Consider the following 24,818-nt stretch of genomic DNA (forward strand, 5'->3'; position numbering starts at 1 on the left):
CTGGGACCAAGCAAAGATATAAGGCCTAAAGTATTTGACTATATTGTTATGCAATAACAGACATAATACAGATAGAGAAAGGCTAGAGATAAATCATTTTAATTTACTTTTTTCGCAAGGAATATTCATAATCTATGGGCTATATGTACCATTGATTAAATACTTCATAGTTCCTATAATATTTACTTGGTAATTAATGATACCAAATATTTCATTCAAAGGTCAAAATCGAACTGTAGTGCTTCAAACAATGTTGGTGCACGAAGTAATTAGATTGCACTTTCTTCCAAGCATAATGATGAAAACTAAAAGATGTTAGGAAAATCAAAAGGATTTCTTTGTTTTGAAATTTATATTTATTAAGATATATTTTAACACCATTGTTGTGAATCTACACTTCTAATTCATTCCATAAAAAAAATGAACAACACTGGAATTCTAATCAGCTACTGATTTTTTATAATTGTAGGTACACTGAGGCTTTTTTTTCACCACCACCAAATGGTAGCAATAAATCTAACCTGAAATTCTGAAAAAATTAATGCACAAACTATATATAATATTTGCTGACATGTACTGATCATGTATACAACAGTAATTTATAGTAAACAGATTGGCTAATCACAGCTATGGAATGAAGACATGGGAAGACGAGGGAGGTAGTGGGAAACACGGTTGCTATGACAACACGACTAGAAGCTGTCCCAACTCACGTAATACAATCAGGATTACAGTATAATAAACAATTAACACCAATCAACATGATTTTACCCCATGGTAATGTCTCAAAGAAATTAATTCAGATAAAATAATACCATGTACACACACTGGTGGGAACTCGAAGAAAGTACTTGATAAAATGTGCTTTGAACAAAAATTTTAACTGAAACACTGCATGTATAACATCTTAGTGAAACTACTACATAATCAGAGCATTTTTTGACTAAATTAACTTAGTCTCAAAAAAGCAGGGTAGAATACTTTTAATAAAATTAATGAACATTTAGAAAAATGTCTGCTCTTCAAACTTAAGACTAAAATCCTGTAGGATTATATTACAAGTAAAAATTCTAAAACACTGATTCAAAGAATGCCATATTTTCTGTAGCACCAATTCATAAAGGTTAACAAACATACAATTTTTTTCTGCTGGTATATTGTTACATCACTACAGAACATACTCTTCTGAAAATTTTATCACAATCATATTTCATGTATACATATCATCACAGTTACATATATTACATGTAAATCACAATTGAATGGTTTGACCTGAGATTTAAATCAAGCTCAGCCAATATATCTTATCAAACAAGTATCTAACCTAATGCCCACACATGTTACAGTTTTGATTGCACACTTCCTTCTAAGACGGTTTTCATCTCGTGTAGAGACTGTCTGATTGAGTTTATAAATTTCCTAGATTCCGTCTCAGGACAGCAGTTGAAGGCGGAAACTCCGAAAATAATCTGTTTCTCCTGAGGGTTGTAACAGACGCCATAACCGTCAGGAACCGTGGGGCCGAACACCAGACAAGCCTCATGCTTAGCTGGTACCTAAAAAATCAAAATCAAAGTTCAGTTTGAGTAAAGTTTACAAGAAAGTAACATAAAGTTGAGAGCTATGTGATATCCTATAGAGTTGCCTGACTAGTTGTTATTTTTTATTTTACCTGAGTAGTTGTAATATTTCTATTTACCTGACTAGTTGAGACGTTATGATGACTGCTTAGAGAGTAAGCCATGTCCATATGCAGGGCTGGAACTTTCATATTATTCTGAAGAGCAATCAGTTTAAGTCCCAGTAAGTGTCTGTCAATGCCTTGCCCCTTTACTGCCTGTAGAACAAAAAATTATATCATCACTGGTAAAGTAGATATGATGGTTTAAAAAACTAGTGTGACAATAGTTCATTCAATAAATCATATATGTTGCAAAAAATAAAATACATAGAATGCTCTGTTGCATAAATTCTATGTATCTTTCAAAATACTGTGTACAGGGTTATTTTCACCCCATCTTATTTTCCCCCTCTAACACCTGCAATTGTGAAAGGGACGAAAATAAAATGTTGACAAAAATTTCCCTGTATACAGTAATTTCCTGTGGAGGAACACTTGTGAGTTGACCTGACCTCTGCTACGTAGTTTTTATGCTCAGCCACAGCCCTCCTCAGAAGTTCGGCTTTCTTCTGCTTGGATAACGCAGAGTCCATCATTCCCTTAGAGAACTCCAGGGACTCGACGGAACACGACCTGATTGTGTCTGTTCTACCCAGCTGAAACTGACGCAGTGAAGCTGTCTCATACGTAGCACAGGGCTTGGAATATAACCTGTGTAAAAAGAGAAGGTTCAGTATGAATAACTTCTCAAATTTATTAGAAGACAAAGCAAGAAGAAACAGTGTAATATCACAGTAAGGTGTTACATGCAACTTCATTTTTAAATTCAAAACTTAAAATTTTTATGTCCAGCGAATTGACAAAATTCATAAATCTCCACCAATCAAACAAACCAAATAATTTTTCAGAAACATGTATAAATCCTGTTTTTGATTGTCTCATTAAAGTAATTTTTCATAAACATGTTACATGTATAACTCAAGTTCTTGATTCTATCAATAAGGTAGATTTACCTGTAATAAGCTAACTGGAAGCCAAGGTCAATAGATTTACCTGTAATAAGCTAACTGGAAGCCAAGGTCAATAGATTTACCTGTAATAAGCTAACTGGAAGCCAAGGTCAATAGATTTACCTGTAATAAGCTAACTGGAAGCCAAGGTCAATAGATTTACCTGTAATAAGCTAACTGGAAGCCAAGGTCAATAGATTTACCTGTAATAAGCCAGCTGGAAGGCCATCTGTAGGTAGCTGTCGGGACTGAGCTTCTGGCTCTTGGGGAAGTTTTTTCCGTACTCCGTAAATTTGAACACATTTAAATCTACATCCTTGACTAACCTGAAATATCAAACTTTCATTAACAGTGATAACTAAACAATAAAGTCATTCTCATATTCTGATAATGGAATATGAGCTACAATTTTTTCTACTTCTTTCAATAAAAAAACCCCAAAATGTACTATGCAGAAAAGTAATTTTCCTTCCTTAGATTTTTTGAAGTGTTTTTCATGACTTTGGAGCAAGGATATACAGTAAAACTCGGTTATAACAAAGTCATTGGGACCTATGAAATTACTTAGCTATATCCGTAATTCATAATATCCATACAAGAATTTGTTAAATTTATATAGCTTGGGATCCAAGATAACTTCCCTCTATCCGTGAATTTGCAATATCCGTGTTCATACTAAACAAGTTTTACTCTACCGCAAATTTCACGGTTTCTGGCAGAAAAATTATAGAGTATGATTATTCTGTCAGAGGTAAGTATAAGAGATTACGACATCTCATACCCAAGGAGTACATTTTTCAAAAGAAGTTAATCTGGGGCCCATTGAGTTCAATATAAAGAGGTTTGACTGTATCTAACAACCGAAAATAAACAAAATCTGAAAACTGAGATTGACAATTGGCTGTACTTACGAATCAATATTATCTACAGCTTCCTCTATGTTTTCTTTCAGTTCAGGAAATTTGAGGTTTAACTGGAGTTTTCTAGGAGCTTTTACATCAGGGGATGGTGTAGAGGCTACCTCATTTTTATCACTAAAAGAAGGCAAAATAATGTTACAATGTACTGTACATCACTATATATATATTTGAAACACCTATTTCCACCTAGATATTTGGTATTTATAAACAAGATAAAAAAAGATTTTAAATATGTAAAAGATGACATACCATATAGCGGGTTTTCATGGCGGGTGTAAACTTTGGTGTTTTGCCTGCTCAAAGGTATGCCATTAAATTTGGTGTAATTTATTTTAGCGAGTGCAGGGTTTCAGCTCTTTTCTGATGGACACTAAGAAGAGTACTGACTATTTTAGCGATTAAAATTTTAGTGGACTATAATAAAAATGCCAAAATAAGCCAAAATTAGCACCCCGCTAAAATAACCCGCTATACGGTAATACACAGTGTTTTCCCTTAATTTCAAAGTAAAGGGTTAGAGATCAGTTGTAACAGGCTAGGGGTTTAGGTTTATGAACAGAATCTCTGTCGATCTTACGACAAATTTTTATTTCAAGGCAGCATTTTTGTCAATTGAAGCGTTCAATTTGGCCAGTAGCCGGTTCTTAGGGAAAACACTGAATACATGTATACTCTACAAGAAATTATTTTAAAGTAATGATTTCATATTCTTGCATATTTGTCCAGTCCTCGACCTATTACCAGTAATCCAGGATGTGATCTACAATAGATATAATGGGGGGCCCCTCAGCTGTGGTGTGCTCGTAATTCAGACCACAGACTCCATTCTTCCCAACAATAAACTGAAAATGAAAAGAAGAGTTAAGGAATAGCTGTCTCTGTCATCTCCATTCTTACAAGGCTACAGTATATAAAAATAAAGTAGAAACAATGATTTTCTAGAGTAGAACTTGTGAGAAGGTGAGATTTCCTTGTTTTAGACAGACCTGCAGTGTTTTATCACACCACCTGTTGGCTGAGTTGAATTGACTCCCTCCGCCGTGTAGCATCATTTTAGCGGCTGTGCTTTCTTCCTCCCCGGGAGTGCTGTCTGGCAGTTTATTGTCTATACAGATCACACATATGCTACGCTGTATTATTGATAACGAAGTTTTGGTTTCCTTGTCTGAAATAGTCAAACAAATTTTAAGAAAATACAGTATTTTGTCAACTTTAGTGATGTGCATGACTTGTGAATTTTCAAATAGACAATGACTGTACTAATTTTCTTCATATATCCTCTTACTAATATGAACATGGCGTTATCTCTAAGCAGCAGAACTGACTATTTATGGCTACTTTTACAGAGTTTTTGTTTCTGGCTTCTCCTACCTTTCATCAGGAGTTCGTAAGACTTGGCCCATTTGTTCCTGTTCTCAGTGGTAAGTAGTCCTACGGGCACCTCCTGCTCTTTAGATTGGTACACGATGTATTTCAGCTGTTCATACAGCTGATCGGTGCTCAATGGCTGGTTGTTACTGCCATAGGCCTCCAGGAAAAAGAACTGTAACAGACAAAGAAACAACATTAAATAGCTGAAAAGTTTATCAAATTTTCATGTATCTAATTTTTATACCCCCCCCCCCCCAAAAAAAATATAGATTAAGGGTTATATAGTTTTTGGTCAGTTGGGATGTCTGTCTCTCTGTCCAAAAACTTTAACCTTGGCAAATAATTATATACATGACTTACAGCATTGTTGTGGGCCACCACGAAGTGTTTTGGAGGGTTGGCCTCGTCTGGAGGGTAACAGACCCAGGTGTCCTTCTTTTTCCCTGGGATACGACACCCACACAGGATCTTGTAGTACTGCATCATACACAGGGGCTGCTTCCCCATCTTCTCCACAGGGAGGGTCTGTCTGATAGAGAGGTAATCATATATATCGGGAAGAATACATTATTACTAGAGTGAGGGTGTGTCTGATAGAGACAAATTCTTATCAGTTATGTAATCAGTTATGTATGCTATAGAGCGTTTTAAAAAGTAACTCATATCTTGCTCAAAGGTTTTCATTTTTCACATTGGTTTATTCTCTCCCATGGAAAATTTATCTTTTTTCAAACAATTTTTTAACAAAAATCACTTTGTGCAAACTTGGCTAAATATGTTAATTTTGTTCCTAATTAAACATGTGAAAATATAATAGACACACAGAGTTCATAATCACGATAATATAACAAACTACCATCAAACAGCATTTTATATGTACTAAGTGTACTACATGTTGCTGAACCAAATAATAGTCATTACTCACTTGTCTATCATGGTTTTGTAATCTAAAAGACCAGATATCAATTTGGCTGTGAATCTGAAAAAGAATGAAATTTTATATATTGGTTAATATGTATAAACCCATATCAAGATTGATCCTATATTTTATATGATAAAAGAGATCTAATAATGAAAACTGCAAAAAAATACCGTATTTGGCCGAGTATAATACGCATTGATGTAAAATACGCACCCCCCTTTTTGAGTCTGAAACTGGGGGGAAAAAGGCAGTTCGGATGTATTATACGCAACAGAAAAATTTACCAAGCGATGTTCTGAACTATGAAAATTACGGTAATTTGTTAAGAAATTTGGCGCGAGGATTAGGTGTCAAAAATTTACTGAACACACTTTTTTTAAAATACACACTTTATAACTTTCTCTTAATCCTGACATTCCGTATCGCGGCAATCTGAAGAAAATTATTTATTCATTTATTTCAACAAAGCACAAGATAATGGTGCGTAAAAGTATTAACAGATTTTTTTAAAAGAATAGTTACGGTGATTTTGAAATTATGCGTCGCCATATTCTTAGATGAAATAATTTTATTTCAACAAAAAAGAGATATTGTCGAAAGTTTTATCAGTTGTCATATTTAATTTTGGTTCAAGATAATCATGCTTAAAATTATCTTACAATATTTTAACAGGAAACGAAATTGAAACATCAAAGTATTTATTTATTTAAGAAGACTACGATTTTCCTCTTCTTAATCTTCGCGGATATCTTATTTTCTAAATGATACCACTTTTATTAAAAGTTTAGCATAATTTATATTTCATTTATCAACTCTCAATTATTTAAACAAGAGGCCGATAAGTATAAGATAAGGTAAAATTACATTTAACAAGTGTTTAATTGTTTAAGTGCCGTAATCAACACATGCTCACCATGCTCACACATACGAAAGGTCATAAACCGACCCCCAATTTTTAAAAAAGAAAATAATCACAGCAATTAACATGGCAGTAAATAATCAGTGCTCTAACTGTAAAAACATTGCTTTGGAGTCGGTAGACAATTAATTACCCCGAGGGTGTTGATAGGTAATTATCATTTGACCAGCGCACGTGTGTCACAACATTGGCTTCCTTTCATTGGGACGTATGGAGGGGTGTTAATATTGTTGCAGATTATCAATGAGTTATTTTAAACCTAAAATTAATATTTATTTTATTGTATTTCATTAAAAAATGATTTATTACTTTGTCTGGCAGATAAGGTGCATGTGCACTATCATTCCGGAAGCACGTGACATAGCTATGAGTGAACGTCTAAAAATAACATCGGTAATGGCGGCCTCCTCGGAGACAATCAACATGCAGCTCAAATTACTTTTAACTTACTTTTTCATGTTATTTGGGCATAAAAAGATTATGAAAGTGACATTTTTAAGAAGCATACCTTCCAACAATAACTTTCCGAAGTTTAAAATATGGCAATTAACAAAAGAAATTGCATATGTCTCTAGGTAATACTACGGTATGTACGTATGATAGCCGTGTTTCACCTGAAAGAAAAACTTGTCAAAATCCCATTGTGATGTAAAATACGCATCCCTTTCTCACAGAAATTTATTTTAGAAAAAAAGTGCGTATTGTATTCCCCTAATTACGGTAATCTGAACATGCTGTCCCTAGTGAGTTGTCTCTCTTTGTGTAGGCCTGTTCACCTGAGTTGTCTCTCTTTGTCTAATTAGTTCTGTTAAGGAAACACGCCTTACATAAGTTGTCTCCCTTTATGTAGTTTTAATACCCTGAGTAGTCTTTCTTTGTATGTGAAGTTCTGATAAGAGAACATAACTTACCGGAGTTGTCCCTCTTTATCTTCGTAGTTCTGTTAGGGAACACAACTTTCCTGAGTTGTCTTCCCTTGTTTGCATAGTTTTGTTACCCTGAGTGGTTTCCCTCTGTCTATGTTGTTCTGTTTCAGGAATAGAACTTACTTGAGTTGTCTCCCTTTGTCTTTGTTCGTTCCAATTTACCTGATTTACCTCTCTTAATAGATGGAACACAACTAACTTGAGTTGTCCCTCTTTGTCTGTGGAACATAATTTATCTGAGTGGTTTCCCTTTTGTTTGTGTTAGTTCCAACTTACCGGAGTTGTCCTTCTTTGTCTGTGTAGTTCTGTTTAGGGAACACGACTCCTGGGCTGACGTTGACAGTTACAGGCTGACGGAATTCCAGGTAGGCGGTGTTAGTCCACCAATCAGAGAGCTTATAACAAAGAGAGGGAATATCAGATCAACACTACAAAGTTCTACATAGCTTACATTTAACAGAGCAAGTGATATTTAGAGAACAGTTAACGAGTAATAACTTAATTTATCGTACATCCACATTAGGGCGGGACATACAAGTGATATTTAGAGAACAGTTAACGAGTAATAACTTAATTTATCGTACATCCACATTAGGGCGGGACGAGTTGCACGGCAACGAGTCTCGGCCAATGTGGATGTACGATAAATTAAGTTATTACGAGTAACTGTTCTATAAATAACTTGTATCATGGATAACTCCGCCTACATTCCTAATTAGCTTTAGTGCAGCAGAAATAAGTTAATATCTAGAAAAGTCTAGAATTTTCTTGATAAACCCCGCCCACCGTCGCAAAGCATTGTGGTATAGCGCAACTCGTGTGCAGACGACATTTCCAGAAAAACAGCGAAAGAAAATGGACGACAAAATCGGCACCATCAATTTTCATGAGATTGACTTTTTAGCAATAAATGAGGATGATTTCACTCTATCACAGATATGTGATGCCATTGAAAAAGAAGAGGAACTTATTGATGGTATGAACACTTTGACATTAACCCGACAGGCGCGAATGCATTGAACCTCCATCTGTTTGGAGATTTTAATTTAAACGGCATGGACGGAGGTGCCACCGATAGATTCAGTGAAACGAACAGCGATGAGTCGACCAAGCGTTTCGGGGGAATTTCTAATTCCAAAATTGAGAAGTTGATTTCTAGTCAAGAAAATCAAAATACAAAGAGAAATACTCGTTGGGCATTTGGGGTTTTCGAAAAGTGGCGCCAAGAAAAAAAACAAAAATCTGCCTTTTGAACTTGCAGTACCGGAACTCCTATACATGGATGTTTCTACTATGAGCTATTCATTGACATATTTTGTATGCGACGCACGGAAGAAGGACGGAAGTGAATACCCACCTAAGTCGGTCTACTATCTAGTTTGTGGATTGTTAAGGTATTTACGAGACAACAAGAGACATGACATTAACTTCTTTTCAGACTTGAAATTTGTGGAGTTTAGAAAAACGCTGGATGCTCAAATGAAATCCCTCTTGTCTAAAGGACTGGGAACTAAAGTCAAACAGGCAGATCCAATAACTCAAGAAGACGAAGAACTGCTTTGGGAAAGAGAAGTACTGGGAAACAAGTCCGTGGAAACGCTACAATATACAGTGTTTTTCTACATGTGTAAATTATTCGGTTGCGGGGATTTGATGAGCATAGAGACTTGACATGTGCAAACGTCACGATTAGTGAGGATGGGCGAGGTAAATACATCCACTTTTGCGGCGGTTCAAACAAGACTTTTAAGGGAGGACTTGCCCACCTATCTCTGCAAAGTAAAGACATTCGGCACTATTGTCAACCAGGTACGGTATTTTTCCTTTAGATTGATTTTTTTACATTTAAAACTACAAATTGATGAATATAAATTTATTTTTGTTACTTTTTTTTAAGGAGATCGATGCATAGCCGACTATTTTCATCAGTACCTTGATGCACTTGGACACGAGGGAGAGTTTTACAGACGTCCACTTGCAGGGAACCCTATTCGATATGGTGCACAAGTTGTTGGTGTTAATAAGATTAAAAGCTTCATGAAAATCATCTGCAAAAAGGGGGGTCTCATTGGAAACTTTACTAACCACAGTGGAAAGCGTACCTGTGCTAGCCAGTTATACAGCGCTGGAATGGATGAACAGGAGATCATGGAGAGAACCGGACATAGGTCAGAGCGAGCAGTGCGAAAGTACAAATGATCATGTCCAGAGGTCAGTAAAATACTTGATCCACTGGCGCCGAAAGCAATGAAAATGGAAACACCGTATGACGAAAATGATAACCAAGAACCTATGTGTGCTGAAAATACGCTGGAAAAAGTCTGTGAGAGTTTGCAGTCTATGGCCTCTAGCAGCAATTCGTCAAAACAAATTAACAACAGGGCAATGGCGGATTTGACCAACAAGTTTCAGTTTGAAAACTGTAAAATTTCGTTCAATTTTTGAGACAAATGCTTGTGACATGGCTTAATGCAGGAAAAATTTAAAAAATTTGGTTTAAATCATACATGGCAGTACATGTGTCAACCTTTTTTTTTGTTGGTTTGTGAAAAAAAAATAAATTGTTTGTTAGCACTTTGTCTTTATTTTAAAAGTGTGCAATAACAAGTTATCACATTGGAAGTTAACGCATACTTAAGCTCCACCCCCTTTCATTTTAATTGGATTTAACATTTAGGCAACTTCAAAGGGAAAATACCGCATCCATGATACAAATGACAATTAAAGCACTAAAACACATCCAGAGAAATGTTATCATATGTATTACTGTGTGTGCCAATCCTATCTGTAAAACAATAGTACCACTTGTACCTGTATTACTCAGTGTACCTGTTCTTCTGTTTTACAGTATATACCCATTCTATTTACATTATACCTGGTCATACTGTACAAGTTGTATCTTTATAATAATGTGAACCAATTTGACTTGTATAATGAGATGTTTACTTTGATCTGTATTATATTGTACACCAGTCTCTATCTACACACTTTTGTTGTCTATCCATTTCCCGATAATTTCCCAATACTTACCCAGTTGGTCTCCTTTTGTGCTCGTTTCTCCAACAGACTCTGTAACTTGGGACCTGGATCTCTTTTGAAGTCTTCTACTACCTAGAACATGTCCAATTAATTAGGAGAAAATACTTGGTTAAAAGTATTTTTTTGATATATCTTTAGCATGTAAGAATTAATCTTATTTCTGATTATTTGTCTATTGTTTTCATAGAGAGAAAGACTAAAATGTTTCTCACAGATATATGTTTATACCAGCATTTTGCATGAAAACTGAACAGGTCATACAAGAGGTCCATGAGCTACAGAGCTCACCTGGGTCAATCCCTCTCCTGTACCCCTAATCCTAGCCTCTTAGGTAATTATTGAAAAAAAATGAATGTGCAGTTAATGACTTTTTAAAAAAAAAATGTTTTTCATTACTAGATCTACATCCTGATTTCCTGTTATAAGACACAAATCACATGTTAAATAATAATATGAGACTCTTTACTGCATTCAAAGAAATTGATAATAAGTGTAGTTATCAAATGACTAAGACAAGCACAGATCTATATAAGGTCATGTCAGTGTGCAAAAGACATGGGAAATACCTATTAAATTTAAACAAGAGGCCCATGGGCCTTATAGGTCACCTGAGCATTATGCAACAACCTTCCTACAGTGATTGAATTTGATTCATGTTTTAAGCCAGATGCTATAGCATTTACAATTTTGATCATCATAACTATACACTTAGCAGTTGCTTCAAGTTTGGTTACTTAATACCCATAGGCAGGGTAGGGGAACAAAAAATGCATTTCAACAAATCAGTAATATTCAGCAATAATCGGTAGTAACTCTACCACACATGAACCCTTGAATCTTGCACAATTTTTGAAAAGGCATCCTTGGTTTTCAAAAATATTTGATTCATACCAAGGAGCAGATTTCAAACAATTCATTCATTTTCAGTATATAGGTACAGCCCCCCCCCCCCCCCATGGTACAACTGACCCTAGGGGCTTGAAATTCACAATTCTTGAAGATAAGGGTCTTTGCTCATAACTATATACTAGGTAGTTCATCTGCTTAATACCCAGCACAAGAAGAAAATATTCATATTTAATGTTTTTTCACTATACATGTATAATCAATAGAGCCCCGCCCTAACACCAGAACCCCTGACCCTGGGGCCATAAAATTCACAATTTTGGTAGAGGCACTCTTGCTCATCATAACTATGTACTTAGTTTGTTTATTTAATACCTAGAAGCAGAGAAGAAGATTTTCAAAGAATTCATGTACCGTATTTTCACTATATAATCAATAGAGCCCCGCCCTAACACCAGAACCCCTGATGCTGGGGCTATAAAATTCACAATTTTGGTAGAAGTACTCTTGCTCATTATAACAATGTTCTTATTTAGTTTATTTAATACATAGGTGTAGAGAAGAAGATTTTCAAAGAATTCATGTATTTCACTATATAATCAATAGAGCCCCACCCTAACACCAGAACCCCTGACCCTGGGGCCATAAAATTCACAATTTTAGTAGAGGCACTCTTGCTCATCATAACTATGTACTTACTTAGTTTATTTAATACCTAGGAGCAGAGAAGAAGATTTTCAAAGAATTCATGTATTTTCACTATATAATCAATAGAGACCCGCCCTAACACCAGAACCCCTGACCCTGGGGCCATAAAATTCACAATTTTGGTAGAAGTACTCTTGCTCATCATAACTATGTGCTTAGTTAGTTTATGTAATACCCAGGAGCAGAGAAGAAGATTTTCAAAGAAATAATGCATTTTCACTATATACTTATTTAGCCCCACCCTAGCACAAGAACCCCTGACCCCAGGGCCATGAATTTCACAATTTTGGTAGAGGACTCAATGCTGATTACAATCATGCAAACAGTTTGACTGCTTGATGTCCAGGAGTAAAGAAGAAGATTTTTAAAGATTGCATTAATTTTAGTGGTTTTGGCCCCACCCCCCAGGCCCCAGGGGGGCAGGGATCATGAAATTCACAATTTTTGTTCCCCCTCACCCATAGATGCTTTGTGCCAAATTTGATTGAAATTGGTTCAGTGGTTGCAGAGAAGAAGCTGAAAATGTTCGAAAGTTTACGACCGATTGACGACGAACGACGAACGACGTACGACGGACGACGACGGACGAAAACAGATAGCAATAGGTCACCTGAGTGACTCAGGTGACCTAAAAAAAAAAAAACAAAAAAGAAAAAAAAAAATTAAATTTTATTTTTAGCATTCATAAAAAAAAAATGAATGGTAATATAAACTTTCTTTAGAATTCTAAATTTATTACTGGTAGTCCGTCTACACTCTATTTTCTGTATTTTACAATGCAATGTTCTCTCTAGACTTTGAAAGCATGTATTTATGTATTCCTATGAAAAGGATCAAAGTCCATTTTTAAATGCTCTACTTGACATCCTTGATGTTCATAATTTTATCAACAGTAGGCAATCAATACATTTGCAGGTTTGACATAAATTTCTTGTCTCCATCTTAAAGATCATGCATATGTTTATATTATAGTGTGTGACCCAGAAATTGATATGTCAATTGGACAATGACCCATGACTATGAATAATAATTTTTTGTATACATGTATAATTACTTTTTTAGAAATGTCAAAAAATGACTTTCTCACTAGACAGTCAGTGAAGCTCTAACACCAGACTAACACACAATTTATTGCTCTAACAGAAGACTAACACACAGTTTATTGATGTGAATTGTAATTTTGTACCTTTTGAGTGTTGGCGTACTCTTCATCCGTCAACAGAGGTCGGACCGATCGTAAGTACTTCTGGAGGGTCTGGTCTAGGGGAGGGACAGGCAGTTTGGGGAGGGAGTCCTGCACAGAGAACATCCTCCCCACAAATAACTTCCCATCGGTCTGCATCCTCTGTAGGTTACAGGACACACGATGGATCTGTCAACACACAAATACACAACTACATCTACATATCGTCACTGGGTTATTACATTTTATATAATAGCACAAAGAAATCTTAAAAAGGACCATCATCAAATTTCTAGTTAAAATTTATTTATATACCTTATTAATAAAGTTAATAAATATACCTCACAAGTACATGTCAGTCATGTAATCAAATGTCAACACAGCCGACACACTTTCTGCTTCAATGCATACCAAAGAGAGATAACTCTACATTATCAGTCTAATTTGTGACCTGGTGATAAACTAGATCTTTATGTATATTGTCTAGAGTAAAATGCACTGATGTAACTAGAGTTCCATATATAGATATTACACTTTGAACTTTTTCAGTTTGAAGGTTTGACTAAGCTCTCTCTCAAGAGATCAAACCTAAGTTTAAACAAGTAGTAGACAAGAGGTTGATGGCCTTTACCATTCAACTGATTATAACCATTCAACTGATTATAACTTTTCATTTCATTGAAGGGGGGGGGGGGGTTCTAAGCAACATTGCAACATCACGTAGCCCAAAGCCACATTACCCGGTACATGCTCTTTTTAATTATTGACTTTTATAACTTGAGTCCAAATACACCACAATTAATCTAAAGCCAATGATTTATACCTAATACATATTGGACTTTGTTCCAATTTATCAGTAACCACAATTACATAAAAAAATAAACCCCATCAACCTTGTTTCTACACTGAATATGTAGGCAGACTTTTAAAAATTCCAATGCATTTCTGGTCCAATTCCTGTCAGAATTAACAATCTACATTACATAATTATGCTAAATAAACTGAATTCAGAATCTCCCATGATCATAAAACAGACTAGTTTTAGACTTATTTTCAATCGTTAGATACTTACTAATTCTGAACTTAAATTCTAAATGTGTACATCAGAGCTCTTTAGAAATGCAGTTTAATATTGGACTGAGACTCAGTATACTAATGCTTATTGTATATAATTATATATATGCAATATGTATTATAATCTAGTCATGGCATTTGTCTAGCATGTCATCAGGCATATAACCAGAATTTTTACTTTCCAAAAAGGGTCATGACCTATGAATTTGAATAACTAGCCCCAAACCAGTTTGTAAGAAACTAAAAATCTAGAGACCCCTGGACTACAATTCTCACCTGAGTCATAATGGGTATGTTAATTAATGTTATGTTTCCATGACAAATATACCCCATAATGCTGTCCCACCATTGCCCCAAAGGGTTATGACTTCAACAAACTTGAATGATCAGCATATGGAGATGATAGATATCTGTATCATTTCAGTTTTATGGTATTTCAAACCTGTGGATTGTTTCTGTAGAATTTCTATGAAGTAAACAGCTGAAATAAATATTATTGTTCCTTTTTTGTAACACATACATATACATGAGTGTTTACATTGTACAGGGCAAGAGTTACTGTTCCTCCAAATTGCAAAGCAGATTACTTGCAATATGATTGTTTTGGTTGAAGAACTCTGAGGCTAAATCAGACTAAATGAATGTGAAAATGGAACAGGTCTCTCCCGATGGATGATAATCGCCATTGAATGGTCACTCAAATATTATGAGATGACCAAAAACAGTTATATCTCAAATGTTGTCCTAAGACAGCTAGAGTGTAACAGATGACAACTGAGGAAGAATTACGATAATGACAGAGCTGTGGAAAACTGCCGGTCATGCCGGCAAGACCGGCAAAAAATGCCTGTGACCAGTAAAAATGCTATCGATGTCGGCCCAAATGACCGACCTCTTTCTTTGTTAAAGGTTTTAGATTTTCCATTTTGATTTAGGCCTATCATCGGCACGTTTTAAAATAATTATGTGTGTTGTATTTGTATTAAATTTCATCATGTATATTATTAGTAACATTAAGTTTCTTTTTAATTTTGAACATTCCAGAGTGGTCAACATGCTTCTGAAAAAGTTTTCCACAGTCATGAAAATTCCATCTAGAACATTCATGGATTATTTTAATAAAAATCGATGTTTTTTTAAGAAATTAAAGTTTGAAGTGTTGTGAGGTGTGTTGTATTTGTATTATTTCATCATGTATATTTCCAGTAATATCATGTCCAGAACTTTCCAGGAATTCATGTACTTAAATTTCTAGAATATTCTAGATTTATATTACTGTATAAATACCCTGTCAATTCGATGCATAGATACTCTTGTCGTATGAGCACCATTGAGTTACAACTGGGATATATTTTCACTGGGACATTGTGTGCAGCAACGGACACTCTGATGTATGTATTTTTAGATTTTTGCTAAGTTTGTACTTAATGATTTGTATATTACTGTAAATAAATTATTGTTAAGTTTAAACTGTGTGATTGATCTTTGCTGGCATTTAGGGTTATTCTGACCCATAACAGAATTGGGGGCTCGTCCGGGATCAAGAATTTCTTGCACTTTTGCAGTTCATTGTCAGAATTTTGTTAATTAAATTGTTAAATTTGACTATAAGCCAGCAAAAATCAACATGGTATTTTCGGTCACAAACTTTCTTAGTTCGCCAAGTGTTCAGGTTTTTGATACGTTAAAAAAGGATGACTTGATCGCATTAGGTTTGCATTTTGGGTTAGATGTTAAATCCTCTCAGAGAAAGCAAGACATTAGAATTAAGGTTGCAAACAAACTAGTAGAAGAAAACATCTTTGAAAAATACGATCTTCCAGAATATACAGTTAAAACAGAGTTAGGCTCTTACAAAATGGCAGAATATCAGTTTCAATTAGAGTTAGAGAAAATGCGATTAGAAAGAGAAAAATTAGAAAGAGAAGAGCGAGAAAGAGACAGAGAAAGAGAAAGAGAAAGAGAAGAACGAGAGCGTGAACGGAAATTTGAATTAGACAAATTAGAAAGACAAGAGCACTTTGAGTTAGAGAAATTAAGATTACAGCAGAAACCAGAACCGTCATTTGTCAAGCATGAATTTGATGCAGCAAAAAATATTAGGTTAGTTCCGAAATTTCAAGAAAAATCTGTAGACAAGTATTTTCCCCAATTCGAAAAAGTCGCAGAAAATCTTAAATGGCCACAACACGTTTGGTCAACAATGTTACAAAGTGTACTGGTTGGCAAAGCAGCTGAGGTATACTCTGCACTAGGGGTAGCTGAAAGTTCAGACTATGAGAAGGTCAAAGCAGCAATATTAAAAGCATATGAATTAGTACCTGAAGCGTATAGACAAAAGTTCAGAAAGTATAGAAAGTTTGATAATCAAACATTTGTTGAATTTTCACGAGAGAAAGAAGATTTATTCGATCACTGGTTTAGATCTAAGAAACTTGATAAAACTTTTGTTAATTTGCGCCAAGTCATCCTGGTAGAAGAGTTTAAGGAATGTGTTACTCAAGATTTGAAAACACATCTAGAAGATAAGAATGTGAAAACTCTTGAAGAGGCAGCAGTCATATCTGATACTTATGCTCTGTCTCATAAAAAGAATTTTGTATCAAGATCTCAGACTAGCAGTAATTCTACAAATTCAGACACATATAAAAAGAGTGGTTCAGGGTCTCAGTCTTTCACAAGTTCCCAGTCTCCATCCCAAGGTGGTTCTAAGTCCGGTCCAGGACGTTTTGAAGGATCTTCTGGAAATAGGGTCGCTTCCTACTTGTAGTTATTGTAAGAAAAAGGGTCATCTGATCAGTGAATGCTTTAAACTTAAGAGAAAAAATGATTTTGATAAAACTCAACCACATGCTTGTGCGGCAGTTAGAGGTGATAGAGAAGCCTTAGTTTCGATTTGTTCTGACACTCCTGATGTCCAGGGTTCACAGTCCAGTTCTATTGATTCTATGGAGGATTATAAGCCCTTTATGTCTCAGGGATTTGTTTCACTCGGTGACTCTAGCGAAATAAAACCTGTCCAGATTTTGAGAGATACTGGTGCTGCACAGACGTTATTGTTAGAGGGCGTGCTTCCTTTGTCTGAGCAGACTTCTACTGGTGGGTCAGTTTTATTACAGGGTGTGGAGCTAGGCGTCATTGATGTTCCCCTGCATAGAATTAGTTTGAAGTCAGATTTAGTTACTGGACCTGTTATCGTAGGTGTTCGACCTACTCTTCCTGTTCCAGGCATTTCTTTGTTGCTAGGCAACGATTTAGCTGGTGGAAAAGTTGTACCAGATCCTATAGTTTGTGAGAAAATCACTCCAGATGTCATGTGCGATGATGAAGATGATGACATTTATCCAGCCTGTGCTGTTACTAGAGCGATGGCCAGAAGACGAGAAATGGAGGCAGACCATACTCAAGCCTTTGACGAGACGAATTCCTCTGTTGATATTGATTTGAATGACACTTTCTTATCTGACCTTGATGGCACTCAAACAAGCATGGAACCACACAATATCAAGAAGCAAGAGAAGAAAGAACTGTTACCAAAATTTGGTGGTGAGGATGATGAGTTGCATCCACTAGTTAGCCAAGGCAAGGACATCCTCAGCCGAGAACGTTTACTCTCTGAACAACATAAAGACCCAGATATCATTCAACTTAGTAAGAGGGCACTTCCACCAGAAGAGGCTACTAAAGTTGGAGAATGCTTCTATATGAAAGATGGCATCCTTATGCGAAAATGGCGACCACCTGACGCTCCCCCAGATGAAGTGTGGCGTGTTGTTCACCAGATAGTGGTCCCAGCTGCTTATCGTCGAGATGTCATGAGTTTAGCTCACGATACACCTATGGCTGGTCATTTAGGTATCAATAAGACTTATAATAGGATTTTGAGTCATTTTTATTGGCCTAAGCTAAGGAAGGATGTTTCTGAGTTTTGTAAGTCGTGTCATGTCTGTCAGATGGTAGGTAAACCGAATCAGAAGATACCATCCGCCCCTCTCCAACCAATTCCAGCTTTTGAAGAACCGTTTAGTCGAGTGTTGGTGGATTGTGTAGGACCTTTGCCTAGGACCAGATCTGGGAACCAGTATTTACTTACCATTATGTGTACATCCACTCGATTCCCTGAAGCCATACCTCTTAGGAATATAAAGGCAAAGAGCATAGTTAAGGCCCTAACCAAGTTCTTCAGTTTTGTAGGAGCACCAAAGGCAATTCAGTCGGATCAAGGCTCAAATTTTATGTCGGGGTTGTTCCAGCAAGTCATGCATGAGTTGGGTATAAGGCAATATAGATCAACTGCTTATCATCCTGAGTCCCAGGGAGCGCTAGAACGTTTTCATCAAACCCTAAAAACAATGCTGAAGACCTATTGTTACCAGTATGAAAAAGACTGGGATGAAGGGGTTCATCTTGTACTATTTGCTGCACGAGAAGCAGTCCAGGAGTCTCTTGGGTTCAGTCCTTTTGAATTGGTGTTCGGTCATACAGTTAGAGGTCCTTTGAAATTGTTGAAGGAAAAGTGGCTGACTGAGACTACTGATCTTAATCTTTTAGATTATGTGTCTGATTTCAAAGAAAAACTTTACAATGCTTGTAAATTAGCACAAGACAATTTGAAGAATTCTCAGATGAAAATGAAAATGTGGTATGACAAAGATGCCAGAAATAGGGTGTTTAAGCCAGGTGATAAGGTTCTTGTATTTTTACCTATTCCTGGTCATCCTTTACAGGCCAGATTTTATGGCCCTTATGAAATTGAAAGCAAGATCAGTGATGTAAACTATGTAGTTAAGACACCAGGTCGACGTAAAGAGAAACGGGTTTGTCACATTAACATGTTAAAAGAGTATTTTGAAAGGTGTGACCGAAATTCTGTAAAACCAGTTTCCACTTTAGCCAATGCTAAGACTGTTCAAAATTGTATTGAAAGTGATACGAGTGTAGAGATGAATGAGAAAGATTGTAATCAGAGTGTTCGTTTGAAAAACTCAGAAGTTTTGGCTAATTTGGATGCCAAACTTGGACATTTGAACATTCACCAAAAAGAACAAGTTAAAAACTTGATGAATGAGTATCATCAAATCTTTTCGGATGTTCCAAAGAAAACTAATGCAGCTTGTCATGATGTCATAGTGAGTGACGTTCTGCCTATCAAACAACATCCGTACCGTCTGAATCCAATAAAATTGCAGTACCTAAGAAGGGAAGTGCAGTACATGTTGGACAATGACATTGTTGAACCTAGTAAAAGTGATTGGAGCTCACCATGTATTCTTGTACCAAAACAGGACGGTTCGTACCGATTATGTACAGACTATAGAAAGGTGAATTCTGTTACCAAAACTGATTCATTTCCAATACCTAGAATCGATGACTGTATTGACCGCATTGGAAACGCCAAATTTGTCAGTAAATTTGACCTGTTGAAAGGCTACTGGCAAGTACCGTTAACAGAAAGAGCAAAAGAAATATCTGCTTTTGCTACACCAGATGGACTTTACCAGTATAAAGTAATGCCTTTTGGCATGAAAAACGCACCGGCTACATTCCAAAGGATGATTCACTCCCTCCTTCAAGACCTCGAGGGATGCGAGGCCTACATTGATGATGTCGTCATATACAGCGACACATGGGACGAACATCTCCGAATCATGCGTGCTTTATTTGACATTTTAGCTAAAGCAAACTTAACTGTGAACCTTGAGAAGAGCGAATTTTGTCATGCTTATGTAGAGTATTTAGGTCATAGAGTAGGTCAAGGTTATGTTACACCCATTATGGCTAAAGTGGAAGCTATTGCAAAGTTCCCGATTCCTACAAACAAGAAAGAGTTAATGAGGTTTTTGGGCATGGCTGGGTTTTACAGAAAATTTTGTCCAAATTTTTCCTCAGTTGTAAGTCCACTTACAAATCTTTTACAAAAGAGGGTTAACTTTGAATGGACAAAGGACTGTGAAAAATCATTTCATAAAATCAAATCTGTCCTTATGAGCAACCCAGTTCTGTCAACTCCAGATTTTTCTAAGCAGTTCAAGCTTACTGTTGATGCTAGTGATGTTGGAATCGGGGCAGCTTTGTTTCAAGAACATAGTGATAAGGTAGATAGAGTTGTTTCTTATTTTTCAAAGAAACTTACAAAATGTCAACAAAAGTATTCCACCATTGAAAAGGAATGCCTTGCTTTGTTGTTAGCCTTACAGCATTTTGATGTTTATCTGAATGTTACTTTGCATCCAATTCTTGTATATACGGATCACAACCCCCTGACATTTTTGCATAAATTGTCAAACAAAAATCAAAGACTGACTAGATGGAGTTTGTTGTTACAAGAATACAACATAACTATTAAGCATATCAAAGGCAAAGACAATGTTATTGCAGATGCCTTGTCCAGAGTATCGTGAACATATATGATTTTGTATTAATGTACATATATTTCATTTTAACAATATAAGTTTTCATTGACATTCAAACTTTTTAAGGGGGGAGGTGTTGTGAGGTGTGTTGTATTTGTATTATTTCATCATGTATATTATTAGTAACATTAAGTTTCTTGAACATTCCAGAGTGGTCAACATGTTCGGTCATTTTTTCTAGAACATTCTTGAACTTTATTCATGTCCAGAACTTTCCAGGAATATCATGTACTTACAACTTCTAGAATATTCTAGATTTATATTACTGTATAAATATCCTGTCAATTCGATGCATAGAGATACTCTTGTCGTATGAGCACCATTGAGTTACAACTGGGATATATTTTCACTGGGACATTGTGTGCAGCAACGGACACTCTGATGTATGTATTTTTAGATTTTTGCTAAGTTTGTACTTAATGATTTGTATATTACTGTAAATAAATTATTGTTAAGTTTAAACTGTGTGATTGATCTTTGCTATTATATCCCAAATGGGCTATAAATTTATGGTGCAAAAATTGAAAATTTTCATTTTGGCTATAAATATCATATATCCGCATCAGGACGCTTAAAAAGGAATAACTTTTGGTTGACAAGTTTTCCTGTATGTCATTTGTTTAGGAGATCGATCCCTCGGAAGTTCCTGAACTTCTTGGAGATCAATCTTACAAACTGTAGGATTGCAAAAAAAAAAACTTGCTTACCAAAAGTTATTCCTTTTTAAGTGTTTTGATGCGGATTTATGATATTTATTGCCAAAATAAAAATTTTCAATTTTGCACTGTAAATTTATAGCCCATTTGGGATATTATATCCCAAACGGACTATTATATCCCATTAGGGCGATTGGTCCCAACCTGATGAAGTGTCTGTGCTTCGTGGGTAACGTTAGTCTTTCAGATCTGCTGAGGCCATCCTTAAAAAATTGTTTTTTTGCGGTAACGCGACCGACTCACCAAAATCCACCCTACTGGATTTTTTTTAAGGGTTCAAAAAAAAATTTTTTTTTTTTACATATCCATTTTCTAATTTTATGCTATTGACATTTTTTTTTACGTCCCCATTGCACCTGTAGACGCCGTTTTTAAAAAAGAACTGATGTGTTCTGATATTTGAACTGTTACAATAAAAGATTGGATTCATTAAGAATGCCTTAATTTTCTTGTTTGATTAGTAACTTAAAGTGAAATCTAAGACATAGTTAATACCTCTATATAATCGAAATTTAATTCTGACTTTTTGTCTCCAGAAAAAAAAAAAAAAAAAAAAATAAGCCTACCTACCTACCCACACCTAAAATGATGAGGCGCGTTACCGCAAAAAGAAATTTTTTTAAGGATGGCCCAGATTTAGTCGGTTTGCGTTACAGATGATACGTCTTGCGCTTGATATGGAGTGCAGTCTTAGCTACAGTAACCTGCATTCTATCATCAAATGATGAATATTTGGATGTTTAACTAACCAAACTTACCCAATTCGCTCTAGCAAATCGCAACATTTTGGCTTCCACTCTGTAAAGTCGCTGTTTACAGAGCGCTTGAATTCATTTAGCAAGAGCCTATTGAACAAATCATTAATCTGACGAAGACGGCGCGTTCTTTTTCGGGGTACATCTCAAAATTTATTTTACAAAGATTTCAATATTTAGCTTACCTGGTTCAAAATGCGTGCAGTTGAATGGTTGCAAACAATAAATACTTTAAAAAATACATAATCCATCAATTGTATAGAAAAAGAGCCGCAGACAGGACATAAAAAGATTAGAACAGAATGAGAGGGGTAGCTGGGTAAGGGATTAGAGACTCTCAAAAGATGGGGGAGGGAATATAGGTATATATACATGTTGTAGTGGTGTGTTATATTAACGTTAACGCTTCGGTTCACAGCTGTTCAGTAGATGATTAAAAATGTATAATTAGCCGATAATGCTTTTGTATTTTATTCCCCATGTTCTCTTGAGTTATTGTTTATATTATCGACTTTCGTGTCACAAACTGATAAAATGAGTCAGTTACCACAGGCACCTGACGTTACTTATGGGTATATATTTTTTTATCAAAATAAAGATAAGTAAGGTCATTTGCCTATCAGTTACTGTTTTTTTTTTCATTATACATGTACATATACCATTGACAAAAAAGTTGATGATACAAGGATATCAACAGTCTCATTTAAAGTCAACTTTTAGCAAATTGCACGGTTGAATTGGAAATGACATTGTCCGCAGTATATGCAATCTATCCGAAAATTTTCAAACTGATTTATCTACAGATTCTGGACTAATGTTTACTCGACCGTGACAAGAAGCACACGTGACCAGTGGACAGGGGATGCTTACTCCTCAATGTCACCTGGTCCCGGCATTTCTGATATTTTTAGAGATTCGTGCGTATTATGTTCCCAAGATGTATTGTTTTAATGACTTGATATTAATTACTGTTTGTTATCTTTATACCATGATACGGTAACCTTTTATACTTGGTTAGCATAATTCAAATCCATATGAAATCTATATACATGTAAAATAACCCAAAACAGAAATACATGTACATATGAATTCTTATCTGATCCCTACTGTAAAATGTAAGTCTAGACCAAACTGTTGTCCTGTTTACATCCAGACAATAGACAGAGCCTTCACAATGATTTTATGATTCAATAGTTTGAGACTCGTGTAATTTAGTATGATGGCAATCAGGGAAAGAAGGGAGGGGGGCTGGGGGTGGGAATTATGACTTACTGAAATACATGTACATCTATATATCAAATTACCTTATATCTATCCCCAGTAAAATACATATACATGTACAAGGTATATACATGAGTTATGATTTTAATGTCAACAATAGCTGTAGACTATGAATAGAATGGCTGATATAGTTGTACAGAGAGAGAGAGAGAGAGAGAGAGAGAGAGAGAGAGAGAGAGAGAGAGAGAGAGAGAGAGAGAGAGAGATCTGAAAGGCAAAAACAAAACCTTATGTTTAACGCAGACATTGCCCATTCTCCTTCCTTGTCGAGTCGATCTATTTTAGAGCTGATTTACAACTTTAAAGTACTATCCTTTTTTATATTAATGAGCTGCACGTGTCTCCTCATTCCGTTTGTTTTTATAACGAGTTGTTAAACTTTGGACACACTAGTTTTTTTTATGCATCATTCAGTATCACAGGCGATTTACGATTTTTAATCTTTCTTTTCAGAAATATAAATTTCCCCATTCTATAATAATAACAGCATGTTATTATTATTATAGTATGGGGAAATTTTTATTTCTGAAAGGAAAAGTTAAAAACGTCAATCGCCTTTGTTCAGTACTAGTAAATACCAATTATAAACAAACAATAAGGATGAAAGTACTTCCTAAATGAAAGTACTTAGAAGCAAGTTGAGGTATATACATGTGTACTAAACTAGAAGCTGGTTTTGATAGTACAACTGTACATTTATAACGGTTAAATGTCCATGTATTCGTGCTCTATATGAATCATTCTATAATTTCTGTGTGATATCTCTGTCTCCTTGATCAGGCCTCATTCCTTTAACCAGGAGTAACTTTTATATTGACTTGCAACGCAATGTACACACAACTTACAAGTATGCAAATTATGTAATCTTTCTTCGCTTTCATAAAAAAATTGTAAGTCGCATTTTACATTTCAGTCTTATTATGCTGCTTTTTGTATTTACTTACACCCAGTGAAAATGCGCAACATGTTTGACGTTTCTGACAATTTAAACTTCAGTTAATCAATTTCAGAATGGAGATACTTTTTATTGTTCGTTTGAATAGTTCTTAATTTTTTTAACAAGTTTTAGTCATGGATCAATCGAGTTCCTATTTGGGAGGGGAACGAAATTTCC

The 24,818-nt window shown here is 35.5% G+C and overlaps 1 protein-coding gene and 1 long non-coding RNA gene across 5 annotated transcripts in view; one reads left to right on the top strand and one right to left on the bottom strand.

Moving 5' to 3' along the window:
• The window catches only part of LOC134233802 (uncharacterized), a 126,210-nt gene that overhangs the window by 84,205 nt on the left and 17,187 nt on the right, over window positions 1-24,818 (top strand). The gene's annotated exons all lie outside the window — the stretch shown is intronic.
• LOC134233796 (carnitine O-acetyltransferase-like) lies at window positions 75-24,132 on the bottom strand. 4 transcript variants are annotated; one of them, XM_062715820.1, is made up of 14 exons: window positions 23,932-24,132; window positions 13,469-13,654; window positions 10,720-10,800; window positions 7,966-8,084; window positions 5,848-5,901; window positions 5,283-5,451; window positions 4,923-5,094; window positions 4,538-4,716; window positions 4,293-4,393; window positions 3,543-3,665; window positions 2,835-2,957; window positions 2,134-2,332; window positions 1,700-1,837; window positions 75-1,556 (listed from the first exon to the last, which is right to left on the bottom strand). In XM_062715820.1, the coding sequence occupies exons 1-14, from the start codon at window positions 23,956-23,958 to the stop codon at window positions 1,341-1,343; spliced, it is 1,887 nt and encodes a 628-aa protein (XP_062571804.1). In that variant the 5' UTR covers window positions 23,959-24,132; the 3' UTR covers window positions 75-1,340. The 4 variants fall into 4 exon arrangements, with proteins under 4 accessions (XP_062571804.1, XP_062571805.1, XP_062571806.1 ...); XM_062715821.1 differs by lacking the exon at window positions 23,932-24,132 and adding an exon at window positions 22,427-22,504; XM_062715822.1 differs by lacking the exon at window positions 23,932-24,132 and adding an exon at window positions 13,807-13,921.

Source organism: Saccostrea cucullata, unplaced genomic scaffold (assembly GCF_032062105.1).
Source record: "Saccostrea cucullata isolate Sc308-1 unplaced genomic scaffold, CSIRO_AGI_Scuc_v1 ctg116, whole genome shotgun sequence".
Taxonomy (NCBI): Eukaryota; Metazoa; Mollusca; class Bivalvia; order Ostreida; family Ostreidae; genus Saccostrea; species Saccostrea cuccullata.

Coding starts and splice junctions, on each gene's coding strand:
- LOC134233796 (XM_062715820.1), bottom strand. CDS start 23,958: ATGGGCAATGTCTGCGTTAAACATAAG. Junction 5,902..7,965: donor GACAAAGAAGGACAACTCCG/GTAAGTTGGAAC, acceptor ATTCTTTTTCAG/ATTCACAGCCAAATTGATAT. Junction 2,958..3,542: donor GCTGTAGATAATATTGATTC/GTAAGTACAGCC, acceptor TTGATATTTCAG/GTTAGTCAAGGATGTAGATT.